Source organism: Apteryx mantelli, chromosome Z (genome assembly GCF_036417845.1).
Source record: "Apteryx mantelli isolate bAptMan1 chromosome Z, bAptMan1.hap1, whole genome shotgun sequence".
In the NCBI taxonomy this organism is placed as follows: Eukaryota; Metazoa; Chordata; class Aves; order Apterygiformes; family Apterygidae; genus Apteryx; species Apteryx mantelli.
The window spans coordinates 56,287,972-56,306,602 of record NC_090020.1 but is presented as its reverse complement, the minus strand read 5'-3'; the positions used below and the strand labels follow the sequence as shown (position 1 = coordinate 56,306,602).

The following is an 18,631-nucleotide window of genomic DNA, read 5'->3' as shown; positions in this document are numbered from 1 at the left end:
TTTGGAATCACATTCCCAGGATCGTTTTTATTGGTTTTATAAGAGTTGGTACTTTAAAACTTTTTATATAAATTGAAGCAGATTTTTCATTTTTAATTGCTTTTAATGTATCCTGGCATGGAAACCTTTGTCACATTGAGTTACTTATCATTTAATTTTACACTGTAGAAGTATGTTTTCAGGGCAATGATTCCTATCATTTCCAATGAACCTTATTAAAATAATTGGTTATTTATACAACAAGCATTTTAACAAATCAGTTCAACTGTAGTTAAGAAAAAATCTCATTAAAAAGTGAATCAACTTTTTAAGCCATCTTTATTACAAGCAATTTTCCAAAATTCTCAGCTTCATGGGTAAACTTAAATTATCCAGGCATAAGACTGGAGCCTCTGACTGGGTTATTTGTGAAAATAGCGTAGGTGGGCTCACGACAATAAATCCAATTATTTTTAAAGCAAATTTGAACATAGATCAATAAGTTACCATATTTCCCTTCCCATGTCCCAAAACAATTCTTTCAAAATGCAGTTGTTTATGTATTTCAGAATAGAGTGATAATAGGGATATATCTTTTTCAGATGAGATATATACTTACATACATACACTTTATATACTTATATACGTATACTTATGTTTGCATAAGTGCACATAAAGATGTTGCTTAAAGGTGAATTCTACCCTTTTCTAATATCTTACAAATTCATACTCCTAATAGCTCTTAAGTATACAAGTGCTTATACATACTGCTTATTACTCTTATTGCTAGATTTAATCACAGAAATAATCTAACACTGTAAGTAGGAGAGTGGGTTAGATGATTAGATGTTTTGGCACAGTTCTATAATCTTTTTTCCTCTTTAGTGGCTGTAGAGTGCCACATTTTATTACCTTTAACATACATGGACACATACTACATTAAGAGCACATTCATAAATCATTCAATAGTTATGGAGGATTAAGAAAGTACTGGATGCTTTAATACATGATTAATCAGTTCTCTAAGATCATTAAGGATCACAGAAAATCAATATTTTTGTTATGGCCATAGATAAACCCGAACACATATATGGATTAAAAATTTCCTTATATATATATATACACAAAGATATATGTAAAAAATATTACAGCATATACACATCTGGTATATATTATCTGTGGCAAACACACTTATTTGTTAACCACTTGTTAATCATTTTATTTGGACTACTTTAATTTCATTGCCTCTTCTGCAAAGGTGAAAAAGAAGACCAGATCCCCCTCCCTGTAGAAGATGCATAATGTGAATGAAGTAGTTTCCTCACATCATCAATGATTGTCTAGTACAGGAAGGGGAGTATTTATTGCACTGACTTTTGTCTGCCTCTGACTGACAGCTCTATTATCTCAGGGCACACACACCCCACTTGTTCTTCATGACTCACAGGGAGTTATATGTCCTGTACTAAAAACATCCCTCAGAACTGGAACTTGTATTTATGGCAGCTGGCCCTGGCAATGTCACCTTTGTTTGATACTCAAATAAAATGAGATCTATCCAAATAAGTTCATGCATTTTCCAAGACTATGTTTAGCAACTAAAGAATTGCACTCCAGTCTGCAGATATCATCTGAACCAGAACTCAGGGCCATGGATGATACAACCTTGGTAAAAAATCTATATTTTTACTGAGGAATCAGAGAATGCTCTCTCTGTGTCAGAGCACTGAATTAATGAAGTGAGAAGTAAATACTGTAAACTGTAAATTTTAGACTCAGGCAAAAGAAAGTTCTTTTCACCTTTCTACTTTTTTCTACTATTTTGGTATATGTCTTCTCCTGCAATGTTATTCTGAAGCACTCTTAAATATTAAGCATGCTTTGCAAAGAAAATAGAATGGATGAGAATTTCACTATAGAAAATAGCAGACTAATTTCTCTGTAACAATGAAAACTAGTGGTCCTGAAAGAGAATATTGCTTTTAATTAAACTCTAAAAACTGCATGAGAGTAACGATTGTTATGCATAAAGAGCTCTGCTAAATAAAAAAGTATCATACAGAATACATTTTCAGAAGCAGATGCATTAGTGACTTGTACTGAGGATAAAATGAATCTGACAAGATTATAGAATTTATCTATTATTTGCAGGCAAACTGCAATTTAAATGATCTTTTAGGGAGCAATATATATGTATCTGGACCACACAACACCAAGTCACTGCCAGTCCTTTGTAGGTAAGGGAGCAAATTCCTGAATGCCATAATTTTTGCTCATTGATTGCCAAGCACAGATTCCACTGGAAGTTTTCTGAGATGATAACCAACTACTAATGGTCAGAGACACAGAAGATCTGAGTACTTGGGCAAAAAAGTATCACGGTGAGAACTAATAAGCTCCTTGGAAAGCCTTAGGACTAGCTACACTTTTACTAACAGCAGTCGTCAAAGGGGGTTGTATCCATTTTGACATTATATCTAATCTGATAAAAATGGAGTTGCCAATTCCACCCCTTATGCCCCTCTGCATGTTCCTGTCTCCTCTCTTCTGCTAGACCTAACAATTGTGTAGCTGCATGAGAGGCCAGTTCAGTGATCTGATCCCACAGAAAATCCCATCTTGTGGGTGATCAGCTTGCTGAGCTGATTCAGACTGAAGCTATGTTCTTAAGTATGATGGGGATATATTCCCTGGGGAAACAGGCACCACCACTTTTGGTACTATCTGGCAGTCACACTTGAGGACTAAGCAAACTTCAGGACATAGTCCAGCTCATGAGACTAAAGAGTGAGAAAAGTGTCTGTTATGATGTTAGACATTAAAAAGTGATAAGAAAAGGAAGAGAAAATATCTGTTCATTGTTCTCAGTGTACTTGGAGAAAAACCTTGGGTACCAACACGTTATTTCTACATTTGCAAGTAGCGTGGTCTGATAGGATTATTTTTGTTAGAATGAAATGGTTTGAGCTGAGAACTCAATATCCACATTACACATATTGCAGGTCAATTGGACCGAATGCCCATTACACCTGGCATTATGCCAGTTCCTTGTGTACATCTTTCAGCGTATTTTCATCTGGAAGAAATCCAGTTCATATGTTTTGAGACTGCCCTGTTACATGAAGCAAAACTCCGTAAGTGGAGATATCAAGAGATTTTCTTTAAAAATGCACCCTGATTCAAACTAAAACACTCACGTAGATACCCTACAGAAATAATTGTATGTTATTTAATATGTTAGAATAAATGCAAGCTAGAAGAATATGCTGGGTATTGATGTGCAAATGTGATTGCATCATGAATTTTTCTTGAGATATTTTATGAATACAAAGGGATATTTTATGAATACATTTGTGATGCAGACTGGTACATACTATTAGACTATTTTCTCATGATACCGAGCTTCATATCCAAGTACTTTTTTTTCAGGTTTTGTTCACACAGATAATGGGTCTGACCTTATATCCTTCTTTACCTCTGTATACTGCTTGCTTACAGATAAACTCACTGATCTCAAGAGTGTATTCACATGAATAAGTACTGCTTATGATTTCAAAAGAGGAGGTAGAATATGCAATAGATTTCTGGATCTTTTTTCTAAAACCTCTTTGGCTTCTTGAAACTGTATTGTGTTTATAGCATGAAGACAACACCTGATGCATACAACTTTTTTTTTTTTTTAAATCTGTGGCAAAAGTTTTTGGAGTGCCATGTGGATTATTCAAGTTCCAAACATTAAAGAAGTCAGTCATAAAATTTTCAAGTTCAAGGTCTCAATGGAAATACTAATATCCTATAGAGTAATAGGTAACTGCATAGTCATGAGTTTATAACACATATACAATATTTCCATTCCACATCCTTGATACACCTACACACACAGATGGTTGAGCACAGCAGTTCTTATAGCAGTAAAACAATAAAAAGAAAAAGCAAGGAAAAGTTCTAAATTACAAACCACATTTTTTTCTAACAGCTGCTTAATACACAGATGGATCAGACTGACCGTGCCACTGTTTGACAGAATTCTAAATGGCAACTTTTGTCTAATTATATTATTAGAAACAACTTCAAGATTTCATTTATCTCCCTGAAACAAACAAGCTGGCATCTCTGTAATCAATTTGGAAGTGCAAAGGAGACCTTTAAAACTGTAGTGTAGCTGTGCTGATCCCAAATCATCACAATGGCTGAAGATGCCTTATAATTTCCTGTTTCTATCTAAATGGGTGTGAAAAGTGGGGAGAAGCAACACAGAACAGATGATACATCTTCAGCAAACTGTGTTGTTCTTCTAACCATCCGTAATTCTTTTGTGCTTAATCTATATCATCTACTAGGTTAGATTTGCAAATATTAACACATTTTACACTAATAATTCTCTATTGGTGTAATAATATGGCTAACATACACCATCTTAAAGCTTCTCCTTGAAGCACTTTCTTGAAGAAAAATTATATAAGTAACAATTTGGGAACAGCCCAATTTTATAAGTTACTAAATATTTCAAGGCTGCATCAAACAATGCTTGTTCACAGCTTTAAGAAAATGGCTTACAACTGTATAGACAGTCAGGGATATCATTCTCAATAATCAGCATGCTTTGAGTGTTTGAAAGATGGGGTCCTATAAATAGATGGAAAACAGGCTGGCAGGGAACTATATCTCATTCACAAAGTATAACACTTGACAAACAGAAATCTGAACCTAAGAATTCACCATCACTGAAATCACTTAGTAGCAGTAATGCTATTTATTTAGGACTATACTAAGAAACAAGGTGAGCTTAGGGTTTTTATCATTGTTTTCCTCTTGCTAGGCCAAATCCATGCTAAGACAGCATTGCAAGCATTCAAATAGAAAAGACTAAAGATCAAACAAAATGACCAATGGTTACACTTCTGGAAAGCTGCCTAAACCAGAATGTTGTGTTTTGGAAATAATGTAAGCAAAGCAGTAAGAAATATGTATTTTCTCCACTTCTGGAGAAAGTTCTAGAAGTTCTGAAAAGTTCTTCCAGATTCTGGAAAGAGAAGGAAAGAATTGTATGTGTCTATTAGAAAATGACTTTTCCAAAAATATCCTGTACCAGTTTTTGCAACAGAATTGAAATGAACAAGTATTTTTTTGGAAGTGTGAAAGAGAACCCCAAAAAAGGAGAACACAAAAGAACAAATTCATACTGAGGTCTTGGACAATAGCTTTTGCTTGTTTGAATGCTTAAACCTGAAGAAAATTGAAAATATTTACACAGTACAAACTGCATGGCTCAGTATTAGGTAATAGAGAATGAGCATAAACATATCAAGAGATACTGGATTCATTACTGCGGCTCTTATCCAAGAAAAACTTAAGTAAATAGCATGTTTGTTTGAATGATGAGTGAATCATCATGCCTTTATTTGAAATCCTCTGTCTGTTTAAGCATGAGACATTTAAGAAATACAAGCTCCAAAAACTGGTACAATATCCTTAGAGAAACCATATGAAAGTAGGTGTGGAAGAGATGAATCACAGTGTCCAGTTCCCTATTACTGAAGAACTTCATATAGCTCCTCAAACTACTCATTATTTTGTTGCAATGTTTCTCTGTTACAAAATGAGTATAATAGAATAATCTATATACTCATCTACATTTTCATTTCACAAAGCCAGATAAGACCCTTTACACATTGCTTTCAAAAGAGTTGTATAGTTATTGAATATCTGAAACTTTGTAGTTTTTGTAAATGTGTTTTCATGCAGCATGAGCAAGAACCACTGTTAGTATTCGGAATACAGTTACTCTCATTCTGAGGAAATCCACAGAAAAAGCATATTATATTTATGTGATAAAGGTAGATGTTGACATTACAAGATTATAACTGAATTTAAAGAGTTTGGTTTTGATTTTTGATATATTCTTATTTGAAATTTAAAGAGGAATTTGTGCAAAATCTGCTTCATATGTTACCTTTTTAATACAGAATGTGAACAATTCTAATTCCTGTAATTCCAGATGAACAGCAATATGTATGTTTTTTGGAACATTAATCTCTTTCCACAGTAAAATAATACCTAACCTTAAGAAAGAAAGTAATTAGAGAAAGATATTGGCTACTGACAATCTAAATGACTTCTATATGATAGAAATACATATCTTAAAAGCACCAGCCATTGTATAGTCTAGCCAGTCTATACGTCATAAGAAATCCACCCCTCTGCTCAAAATCCCCACAAAATAAAAAAGCAATCAGCAATCTACACTCTTCACACTATGAAATCTTATGAAAAGAACTCAGCATCAAAGTAGGTAGCTTAATAAAAGCCTTAGCTCAATGTCCAGTTCTGGTTAAAATAGGAAAAATAGGAAACAACATCCAGCAAAATGCTGCATAAAGAATACAGAAGGCACTGTAAGGATGTTCTACTTAATAAATATTATAGCTTCTTTTTCAGTACAGGTCATCTCCTCAATAAAATATACCATAGGACAAAGAAGGGTTTGAGAAGAGTAGTGAGAAATCATTATAAAGTCCTGGAAAAGCTGTCATGTAAAAAAGAAACAGAAACAATTTGGACTGTTTGCATTGAAAAGAATGATAGAGGAACATAAGTGTACACGAAATAATAAACGGCATATAGAAAGCACTTGAAAGCTGCTTTTCTTCTAGTCTTACAATACACAAAGAAAGAAACATTCAAAGATGCTGAAAAACAGCAAGTTCAAAATTGAAATAGAGTTTTTTCAATATACAGCATAATTAGACTACAAGACTCAAAGCATCAGGAAATTGTTGAGGTCAGTAATTCAACAAGAACAAAAAAAGATATTGGAAGTGCATATCAACAAGAATAAACAGTGCTATATAAGCAAGTACTAACAAAAATGAAACAAAATCGGAAAGGATATTTTATTCCTAGCTGAGGTTTCAAGCTAATTACAGAATGGACTAAAATCTTCAAGTAGGGGGCAAGTTACGCCTTCTGTTTTCATTGTGGGAGTGTCCTGACCCTTCCTGTGAAGCTTCTGGTGCTGGCCTGTTTCCTGAGATTTAATGCTTTCTCTCTTCAGGCCTCAGGTAGTCTTGTCTCAGCCACCAACTGCTTTGACCAAGATATTTATTTGGATTTCAAGCCAAACAACCCCCACTAGCCCTACCCAATAGCCTGAAAATTCTCGTCACTCTTGTCACTCTTGTTCAATATCAGCACACATTTGTTTATCATCAAAACTTCCTCTGAATAACCAACAGCCCCATTAAGTTTTACCTCATTAGAGCATTCACTTTTCCAGGCACTTTCACGCAGACTTTCTGGCCTTGTGTGAGAGGAGCAAGCACCTGCTGTGCCGCCTCTCCTGCACCTAGTGGATGTTCCTTCCACTACCTCAGACTACTTCTGATGATCTAAGTTCTGGCATTTCCATGCTCCACATCTTGCCTCCTTCTGCAGTTCCCATTTTAGGAAAAGCATTTTATTGGCTTTTCTTCCTTCCAGTCATCTCTCACAGATTTCTATCAAACTAGTTACTTTCTCTTTTGTTTTAATTAAGCAAAGTTCTACAGGTTCCCAAATGAACAAGAATATACCTGCCCTTATTCATTTCTATCTAAGCAAACAGTCAGACGCAGGAATAGTTTTCAGACTTCACCTCAACAAAGCTTAGACTCATATTACTTTAATTTTTTTTTGAAAGCTTTTCAAATATAATTATGTCCTAGGGAACTTATTACTACTATAATTCATTGAATCTATACATATGTCTAATTTCAACAACAAAACAAAACAAAAAAAGGAAAACCTAGGTTAGAATTAGAACTCAAACAGATACTCAAGGAGCAGCCTTAGCGCGTGTTCCTCAGCAGAAGCACGGAGTGAACACCTGGTAGTGGGAAGCTATATCTGTTTGAGTAAACTAAATTTGCCCAGTTGGCTCGGAGGCCAGCTGGCTTGGAACAACCTGTGTGTGTGCTAGATGTAATCTGCTTTAGCCTCCAGAAGATGACAGCTGCATGCAACCTGCCTGTGGGGAATAGTTTCAGAACTGTTTCATCCATCAAACCGCAGCTGGGAACGGTGTAGCATGTGCACTCCTTCTAAGGCACAAAATCCACGCCACATCGCGTTCTAACAGCTTCCTCGCTTGTATTTCATCCCAGTAGTTGGAAAAGTTGCTGGATTTAAAATTGCTGACAAAGCTGCAGCTATAGATTACACAGCATCTTGCCTGGGTCTGAAACATGTGGCACATGCCCTCCCAGTAGCAGTGGGCACATATGAACTGCCAGCCCATGCGCAGGTGGGCAAATGGCCTAAGGGGAGTGAGCTAAGGACGATGTTTCAATACACTGTCAAAAACTGAGATGGCACTCTGCCGTGCACCTTCCTCCCCTATCTGGGCAGTTTCAGAAGACGTTAATGTGGCAGGTCTGGATACCACAGATCATCTGTGTTGTGAAGGGAGAAAGCAGAGAACTCTGTAATGGAAAGAGCTTGCATATATTATTAAATGTGCTTGATTAACAAGCTTTATTTTCTAAGAGTGCAAAGCTTTATGTATGGCTGACAATGTTAATGACCCTCAAACTATAAAACCACATCCAAACCACACCCTTGAATCTGAACTCTTTAGTGTTTCAAATTTGATTTTTTCTGATGGGGCGCTCTCTCATTTCAGTTAGTTGCAGCCTCATGTCTCAATATATATTGTTGCTAATGCCTCAGTTTCATATTTTTCAATAGGGGATCTCTATCTGATAATCACAATAGCATATATTCTCTATCCCTCTCAATTCTGTTCAGAAAAGAACCTGGGTTATCTAATGTAGGATGTGGAAAATCTCTCCATCTCACATCTTTTGGATCTTTCCATGGATTTTGACTTGTTCTGTAGAACCAAAGACTGTGTTTTTAGGGTGTTTTTATGGGTGAGAATATAATCCTGCTGTCTGTACACAATGGCATTTATTATCAGAACATGAGCTACCTGTCCGGCATGTTCATCTGCCGTTCTGAAGAGAGATTAGCAAGGTTGATAATGTAAATGGTTTAGCAATGGATGATGGCTGAAGAGTAACAGTAGATCTTTATGCCTTTTTCAATAAAAGCTGGGAAGATCTCTCAAGACTGACTTTCTAGAAGTCCACTGTAAAAAAAAAGGGAATTATAATTCACTGTATGATCACATGCTTGTTTCTGATGAATGACAGGGCCTTGTATTTACATTGCTTTCAGTGAAAGGGAACCTGAAGAAAAAATGATTTATTGCTCTTATGAATGACACACACTGTACACCCTAGAGTATTGCTGGGCCTGAGCTGTATGGTGGAATTTAGGTCAGATGTATGATCAGGAATTTAGGTGCTCTAATTACACTCTGCCAGTTTCCCAGTGTAGAGAGACTGTAAGGAGATTTCCCTTCTTGACTCAAATTAGTTTTTGTGAACAGCTCTCTCTTTCTCACTACATACTGTTTATAACACATTTGAAAACCAGATCGTCATACCCAGATTAATACCATGACAAGCTGCAATCTGGACAGGACTTGGGAAGAAACTTCATACCATGAAGGTAAGTCCTATAATTCACATTGTACTATAACTGAAGGTAACAGGCAATGCTAATATTGGGTATAAAACACACTTCATCCTCTGCAAGTAATACACAGACACTAAATACCTGAATTCAATGCACAAGACAAAATCAGAATCAGGCAGTTAGTAGAAGGCTTCCTCTTAAAAATATCTGAGTAATGTCTGAATAATATATTCACAGAATCACAGAATGGTTGAGGTTGGAAGGGACCTCTGGAGATCATCTAGTCCAACCCCCCTGCTCAAGCAGGGTCACCTAGAGCACATTGCACAGGATCGCGTCAAGGCGTGTTTTGAATATCTCCAGAGAAGGAGACTCCACAACCTCTCTAGGCAACCTGTTCCAGTGCTCTGTCACCCTCACAGTGAAGAAGTTTTTCCTCATGTTCAGATGGAAGCGTCTGTGTTTCAGTTTGTGCCCGTTGCCTCTTGTCCTATTGCTGGGCACCACTGAAAATAATTTGGCCCCATCCTCTTTACACCCTCCCTTAAGATATTTGTATACATTTATAAGATCCCCCTCCATCTTCTATTCTCCAGGCTGAAGAGTTCCAGCTCTCTCAGCCTTTGCTTCTTGTTTGTCACCATGAAAATCTCCCCAGATTTGTATCCAAGGCAGATTTTCATACCCAAATTTTGGTTATTTTATGAACTCAGAAATGGGAATCTTTAGTTGGAATACATTGTTTCCATTTTTGCCACGGGGGAATCAGAAACTTTTAAAAATCCATTACCAGTTAATGTAAGTTTTCCAATAAATCTAAAATATGTAGTCAGCAAAATTGCTAATTATCTTTTTTATAATTTACATATTAATCATTTACCTGGGCAAAAGGTCAACGGATCTCAGAAATATTGATGGGATGTTGGTTGGTGTAAATGACAGAATATCAGCTTTGGGAATGTATTTTGATTGCAAAATCAATCACCTAGCTTAATTGATTAGCAAAAGAATATTAGACATGAAAGAAATTCAAGATAAAATAACCCAGCACAACAGAACTATAATGTGATTTTTTGAAATCTTAATGGTTTTAGATGAAGATATATGTCTTGCAATGAGGTCGTTTTAATTTACCCTTTTATGCTGGAACTACTTTGACAGACTTCCTACTTGATTTGCAATGAGTTCAGAACTGAATTGCTGAACTTCATGAAGCAGAAGAGTTTGAATAAAAGGAGTTTTATGAAGTGAGCTGAAGTGATGTCACATAAAAGAATTATATTAAATCCATCACTATGTATTTCTTCCTGATTATGGACACTTTCTCTACCGTTTTTAATTGCTGACACCCTTAGAGACCCTCTGAGCATATATATATTTTATCTGATTTATTATCACATCTTAAAACAAGTTCTCTGAAAAAGAGTGAATTTCATACTTCCCCAAAGAGTTAACTTTCACATAAACTAGTTTTATCTGGAATCACTTTATATTTTTTGTTTCTATTTTCACTACAGTGGATATAAATAACTTGATGAGAGAATTCTAGTTTATTCTGAAGATGGTATAAATGTACTTTGCTGATTACCAGGATTACATTAGCTAATTGTTACATACCTTAATACTTTTAAGAGGATGTTGGATAGACAATTATGATGAATCCCTCCATAACGGACTACTACATGTTTTTTCATAAATAAAGTAACAGAGGTGATATTTTCTGGACAGTACGTATTACCCATCCATCTTGCTTGATGTAAATTTGTGGTGTTACTGGTAGCAGACACCACACCCTTTCTGAGCCAGTTATCTGGCATAAGTAAATGAAAACATTTTGAAGAGAAATATTCACTTTCTTGCCTACTTAACAAAGGCCATTTGTTTGGCAGAATGGCAGAAGTGTTGTGTTCCACATGTTGACTACGCGTCTGGTCTTATAATGAAGTATGCATGAGAACATTAGGCCACACGACCATGCTTTCCAGCAAGTGCCTTCATATGACCGGACATGAATGGCAAACAGAAGCAGCCTGATTCTATCCCTACTAACAGCAGTCATGGGGGTGGAGGTACAACTTCATTTCTTGCCACTTTCCAATGACTTTTGTTTCATTTATCAAATGATAGTCTCATGTAAAACGCACGCAAATGCCAAGAAACAGTCTGGAACCATAGGGTACTGCACTCACAATTGTGTTTAGTGCAACTTTTAAGCTGGTGCCACTCCTGAGTTACAGCTAAATATAATCTTGCCTGCTCTTCTGTTCCCATGACTCTTGAACACTTGGCTATATGGTGTAAAAGCAGGCAATGATTATCCTCTGCCATCATGGTTACACTATGAATTCAATCCCACATCTTGAGTAAGTGCTCTAATGATATGAGTATTAAGACAAAAGAAAGTGGATATGACTGTTGCTGGCGCTCAGCTCCACGAGATGCCCATTCCCAGAACCAGGGCTAGATAGAGTAGATCCTAAGGGAGCGGTTAATAGTTAACATTCTCCTATATTCCCAGCGGAAAAGGCAGATATATAATGTAACTTGATTAAGTTAGTGGGACTAAGTAACTTCAGACATCTAACTTCATACCTTCTGGACATGCCTGTTTATAATCAATTGAGAGAGAGTTTGGCCAAAATTAATGAAACTGAATATTCGCCTTCAGGTCTTTGGAGACAATTTCTTCTTCCACTGAGTACAGAAGGGACACAATGAACATAAGTAATTGTTTTATTTGGACTGTATTGGTTCCTTCAAGTATCTAAATGAAGCACTTAATTGAGGTAGACTGGATTCAGTGCTTATTCACTCTGATTTTGATGAGTGGATTTATCTTTTACATGCAGATGGAATTACTGGACTGGATTCTGAAATGTTCGTTTGAATTTTTAACCTTCTAACTGCATAACAGTTGGTTTCTGAATGCATCAAGAACCATGCTGAGCTTTAATATAGGGAGGAATATAGGAACGTTGTCAGAGTATGCAGGGATGCGACGAGGAAGGCTAAGGCCCGTTTGGAATTAAATCTGGCTAGAGATGTCAAGGACAGCAAGAAGGGCTTCTTCAAATACATCAGCAGCAAGAGGAAGACTAGGGAAAATGTGGGCCCTTTGCTGAATGGGGTGGGTGCCCTGGTGACGAAGGATACAGAGAAGGCAGAGTTACTGAATGCCTTCTTTGCTTCAGTCTTTACTGCTCAGGCCAGCCCTCAGGAACCCCAGACCCTGGAGGCAAGAGAGAAAGTCTGGAGAAAGGAGGACTTTCCTTTGGTCGAGGAGGATCAGGTTAGAGATCATTTAAGCAAACTTGACACCCACAAATCCATGGGCCCCGACAGGATGCACCCACGAGTGCTGAGGGAGCTGGCAGACGTTATTGCTAAGCCACTCTCCATCATCTTTGAAAGGTCATGGAGAACAGGAGAGGTGCCTGAAGACTGGAAGAAAGCCAATGTCACCCCAGTCTTCAAAAAGGGCAAGAAGGAGGACCCAGGGAACTACAGGCCAGTCAGCCTCACCTCCATCCCTGGAAAGGTGATGGAGCAGCTCATCCTGGAAGCCATCTCCAAGCATGTGGAGGAAAAGAAGGTGATCAGGAGTAGTCAGCATGGCTTCACCAAGGGGAAATCATGCCTAACCAATCTGATAGCCTTCTATGATGGAATGACTGGCTGGGTAGATGAGGGGAGAGCAGTGGATGTTGTCTACCTAGACTTCAGCAAGGCTTTTGACACCGTCTCCCATAACATCCTCATAGGGAAGCTCAGGAAGTGTGGGTTAGATGCGTGGACAGTGAGGTGGATTGAGAACTGGCTGAATGGCAGAGCTCAGAGGGTTGTGATCAGTGGCGCAGAGTCTAGTTGGAGGCCTGTAGCTAGCGCTGTCCCCCAGGGGTCAGTCCTGGGTCCAGTCTTGTTCAACTTCTTCATCAATGACCTGGATGAAGGGACAGAGTGCACCCTCAGCAAGTTTGCCAATGATACAAAACTGGGAGGAGTGGCGGATACGCCAGAGGGCTGTGCTGCCATTCAGAGAGACCTGGACAGGCTGGAGAGGTGGGCAGAGAGGAACCTCATGAAGTTCAACAAAGGCAAGTGCAGGGTCCTGCACCTCGGGAGGAATAACCCCATGCACCAGTAAAGGTTGGGGGCTGACCTGCTGGAAAGCAGCTCTGTGGAGAAGGACCTGGGAGTGCTGGTGGACACCAAGTTAAGCATGAGGCAGCAATGTGCCCTTGTGGCCAAGAAGGCCAATGGTATCCTGGGGTGCATCAAGAAGAGTGTTGCCAGCAGGTCGAGGGAGGTGATTCTCCCCCTCTACTCAGCCCTGCTGAGGCCCCATCTGGAGTACTGCGTCCAGTTCTGGGCTCCCCAGTACAAGAGGGATGTGGCACTACTGGAGCAAGTCCAGCGAAGGGCCACAAAGATGATTAGGGGACTGGAGCATCTCTCGTATGAGGAAAGGCTGAGAGAGCTGGGCCTGTTCAGCCTGGAGAAGAGAAGACTGAGAGGAGATCTTATCAACGTGTACAAGTATCTGAAGGGAGGGTGTTGAGAGGATGGGACCAGACTCTTTTCAGTGGTGCCCAGCGACAGGACGCGAGGCAACGGGCACAAACTGAAACACAGACACTTCCATCTGAACATGAGGAAAAACTTCTTCACTGTGAGGGTGACAGAGCACTGGCACAGGTTGCCCAGAGAGGTTGTGGAGTCTCCTTCTCTGGAGATATTCAAAACGCGCCTGGATGCAATCCTGTGCAATGTGCTCTAGGTGACCCTGCTTGAGCAGGGGGGTTGGACTAGATGATCTCCAGAGGTCCCTTCCAACCTCAGCGATTCTGTGATTCTGTGATTCTGTGATTCTGTAATCCATGAAGTGAAACAGAAATTTGGCATTTAAGTGTCTCCTTAGGCAAGCACTTGTTCTAAGTGAGTTCTACATATGAAATAAAAATAGAGCTTCTATTTAAGTTACCAACAGATAATGGAGATTGTGTTCATAGGTTAGAAAATGATCTGATCAGACACTCGCTAATGAAAATGCAGAACTTTTACTAATTGGCTTTGAATGTACAGGACTTCTGATGATGTTAACTGAGGGAACATGGACCTGTAATTTCCTGTATAAACAAAAGAAAGGGCAACAGCTCTTTACTTTTTACAGTTTTTGATTTGTGAAGTGTAGATCTTACTATAATATCCCCCAAGAGATATTACTGATGTCTCAGGCTTTTTTTGTTGTTGTTGTTTTTTAATATTGCTACTTTCCAGTTTTATATCTGCACATTCTTAAGATCTAACTGATATTCACAATCTAAAACCAGGAGAAACTCTTCAAATAAATTATAATGAACAGAAAGAGGCCCAGATATTATATCTAAAACATGGTTTAAAAGTGTATCCCTTTTAAGTCTGGAACTTCTATGCTTGGATTTTCTATGGATTCAAGCAACATGATGCAAAACATTTGTTCTTAATTTTTAAATACATAGGTAAAGGAAGATCTAGAAGACATATTTATACACAGACTTACTTTCAGTGATCTTTTCTACTTTCTGCTATCATTAATGAAAATGAAACCACTAGCAATTCCAAGAGAAAAAGAGATCTCTGCTATTTTGGATACTGCTTTCAATTAAATCAAATTAAATTAAGCATGGTAACCATTCCTTTTCATGTTTTAGAATATTCATAGCAAATTACACACTTTTGCTTTCTTTCCTGCCAATTCATTAGCCAGTAAGTTGGAAGAAGGTCATTTTCTAAAGGCTAGTATTCGGCAGCACTAGTCTCGTCACAAAATGAAGGCCAAAGACCGATATACTTCAGAAAATCAGAGCCGATGTTAAATCTCAACATTACTAGCTTACACAAAGCCTTCTGTCTATAAATACAATAAAAGTTATTATGTGAAACTTACTGTGCTGACAATGAATCCCATTAAATCCTTCTGGACATTTGCAAACATATCCTATGAATGTGTCACCTCGATACGCTTCACTAATTTCACACATCCCACCATTATGACATGGATTAGGAAGGCAGGGTCCTGAGAGATTAAAAAAAAAAAAGTATACATTTATAATAACAATAATAATTTCAGTTATTTATATGCTTTCATTAAAGAAATTAAATCCCATATGTAGACCGTTATATTCCACTAACCCACTAGAATAAACCCTTTACTTTTTCAGATAACTTGCCAGCACAGATTTTTATGAACAAGAAAAAATATGAAGCATGTCACTATTCATTAATCACAACATTATTTTTTAATGTAAGAGAAGACAGGAGACAGAGAAGCTAAATCTTGCTCTCCTATTAAAGATAACAGGCGTTCTAGCTTTCATACCACTGAGGCAATATATATTAATCAAATGTGCCTATCATGTAGGGAGTGACACCTACAATATCCCTGAGTAATCACTACATGGCAAGTTATTAGCTGGAAGGGATCTCTGCTATGGCTTTGTGTGACTTTCCGCGTGTGTGACCATCTGGGTGAGTAGTTAGGTTATTAACCAATTATTCCTTTTCCACTGAGTGCCTTTTTAGCATATCCATTTCAAACTGCTTTAAAAAGTTCCTCTGACTAAATTAAATTATTTTTTGCAACTGACCACATGCTATGAAATCTAAACTTTCAGCAGTGAGATCTAATTTTCTGTTTGTTCTTATTGTTTAAAGTTTGTTAGAGTGCTCTGGTACTGATCTGCATTTTGTAAATGCAATAGATGTTAGATTTGTACTTATTATATATACCTCCAGGTAATAATATATCTTCAGCTGAGATCTAAAGTTTATTCTTTTAATGGCATGTGTCAAAAGCTTTTGCCATCTTACTATCTTACTGTTTTCATCTGTAACAAACATCCTACCAGAATAAAACATTTTAGCATTTTGACTAATATTTTTTCCAATCCCACTTTAAAGAACTGGTAATCACTGATTTGAAAGCTTCATAAGTAAGTTTGTGTGTTAAAAGGTCCATGAATTTAATATAAAGTGTGTTATTTGCAATCTTTGCCGTGTACACACAAAGATGTTAATCTTCATTTACTGAAATGAAACGTCATAAGTATTCATCCAATTAAAATCACATTTTTCAAAAAACTCTAGAAAATAATTTCTTTCCACAGCATAATTTACTGACAATCAGCACTGGGAATTGAATGATTTAAACTTAAAAGAGCTGTAAGTTTAACGTTTCTTAGAGTCTGCCTATTAGTTTATGTTTTCAATTACAAATAGAAGGTTTGACAGATGATCATAGCAACAGCCTTCTTTTGGAATGTCACATTAGTGAAAACTGCACTCTCTGAGAAAATATTAATTTACAAAAGATATGAATTAACAGGATGACAAGGGATATCAGAACACATTCCACAATTATAATTGCCCAGATCGTTACAGCAGTTTAAGAAACTATCCATGTACATATTTCTGCTACAACTTATATCATTAGCCTTACTCAGGTCACAATCCTGACGAAGTTATGCTTGTGCACATCGTTAAACATGAGACACATCCCACTGAACCACATAAATAAAACATATGAATATTCTGCAACTTCTTCTATTGAGAAGAAACATGCTTAATAATTGGCCCTTTTTGTCGCCCGTGCATATGAACAATGTATTTTCTTCAAGCTTCTAACATAGTGCTGCAATTTGGGGATTACCTACAGGTAGCCTCATATGGTAATTATATCAGTCCGAACAGATCCCTAATATTCCAGGAACAACACATCTTTTAGCCATTGCTTTCTCATTTTGCTTCCTGTTTTCTCCATATGGCTTGTTGAGCACGTTCAGCACACTTTCATTGATTTTCTTTAGGTTTTGCATTTTCTCAGATCAGTCCAGAGTACAGAGGCTTACAGATCATTTGAGGAGCACAACTATTAATATACTGGTGCATGCCAGTATTTCTAACTAATCTTAGTGTTCTGTGATGCTTTCCTTCTGAAAAAACTCACCAACAATATGAATACTGTTTCGACTGATTGTCAATTAAGTGCACTGAAACCAGTAAACAACAATCACCCAATTTTCACTAGTTAACATTCATTTTTTTAAGCAGGACACTGGTCAGACCTATCTGCATTTTAAAAGAATGAATGACTGAAACTTAAAAAAGACGCTGTAATTTCACACCTCTTTTGTCCTAACAATGCTCCAGAGGACCGTACCCCATGATGTCAGTTCTTCAGGACATTTAGACTGTATGAACCCCCAAGCATACACACATTCTTACTTGAGTCTGAGTGATGATGATCCCTGATATGAAGTTATACAGGTTTAAGTGTCTTGAAGAATCTGGGCCCTAACCTTGTAATCATTCCATTTTAAACATCAACACTACAAAAATGATATGCATGGACCTAAACACTGCTGTCAGATGATGAGAGGTCCTAAGTCACATCCATAGGGATGTTTGGCTTATATGAATTATACTGAATGCTGGATAATTCATTCCCTGACAATCTGATTAATATTCTCTGTTACTCACATCTATACAGGCAACTTTGAAAACATCCTTCTTTATCAAAAAACAAAACAAAACAAAACAAACAAGCTTGTCAACTAATTAAAAAAAAAAAGTGTGCTTCAGGGATTTGTTTTTTTAAATCAATAGCACTGTAATACTTTTGCAAGTAATCTTGAAGTAGCTTCAAACACAAAGAGAACAACAACATTTAATCAATATTAATGAGCAGTTGAATTCAATGGTATGCTTTCCAGGCATTTCTATCCCTGTTCATATAAAGTAATGTCAATGAGATTAATTGTGCACTGAAAGAAATAGATCTATTCAGTTTGCTGCTCTTTTGAGACTTCTTTATACAGTTTCAGTGGTAACAGCCAACAATAATATGTACAAGTATTCTCCAAAATACAGATTGAAATCCCATGCTGTTTTTGAAAAAATCTGAAAGTTAACTAAAAGCATAGCAGGTGTCAAAATTTTTAGGTGCTCTGACTAAAATATCTGAGAATTTTATTGATAGAGGAATCAAATAAATGCAACCTTAGTGGAACTGCAAAGGGGCTCAAGGCAGAATTGTGTTATCTGTTTTGTTCTTTGACAAGTACAGTCAATTACAACTTCATAAAAACAAAGTCTT

The 18,631-nt window shown here is 37.2% G+C and overlaps 1 protein-coding gene across 2 annotated transcripts in view; it reads right to left on the bottom strand.

Annotated features, from left to right (window-relative positions):
* EDIL3 (EGF like repeats and discoidin domains 3) overlaps positions 1-18,631 on the bottom strand; it is a 263,073-nt gene that overhangs the window by 121,915 nt on the left and 122,527 nt on the right. For both annotated transcript variants that reach the window (XM_067315585.1, XM_067315586.1), the window contains one exon: positions 15,425-15,553. In XM_067315585.1, coding sequence (XP_067171686.1) covers positions 15,425-15,553 — 129 coding nt within the window. The remainder of the gene's footprint in view (positions 1-15,424; positions 15,554-18,631) is intronic.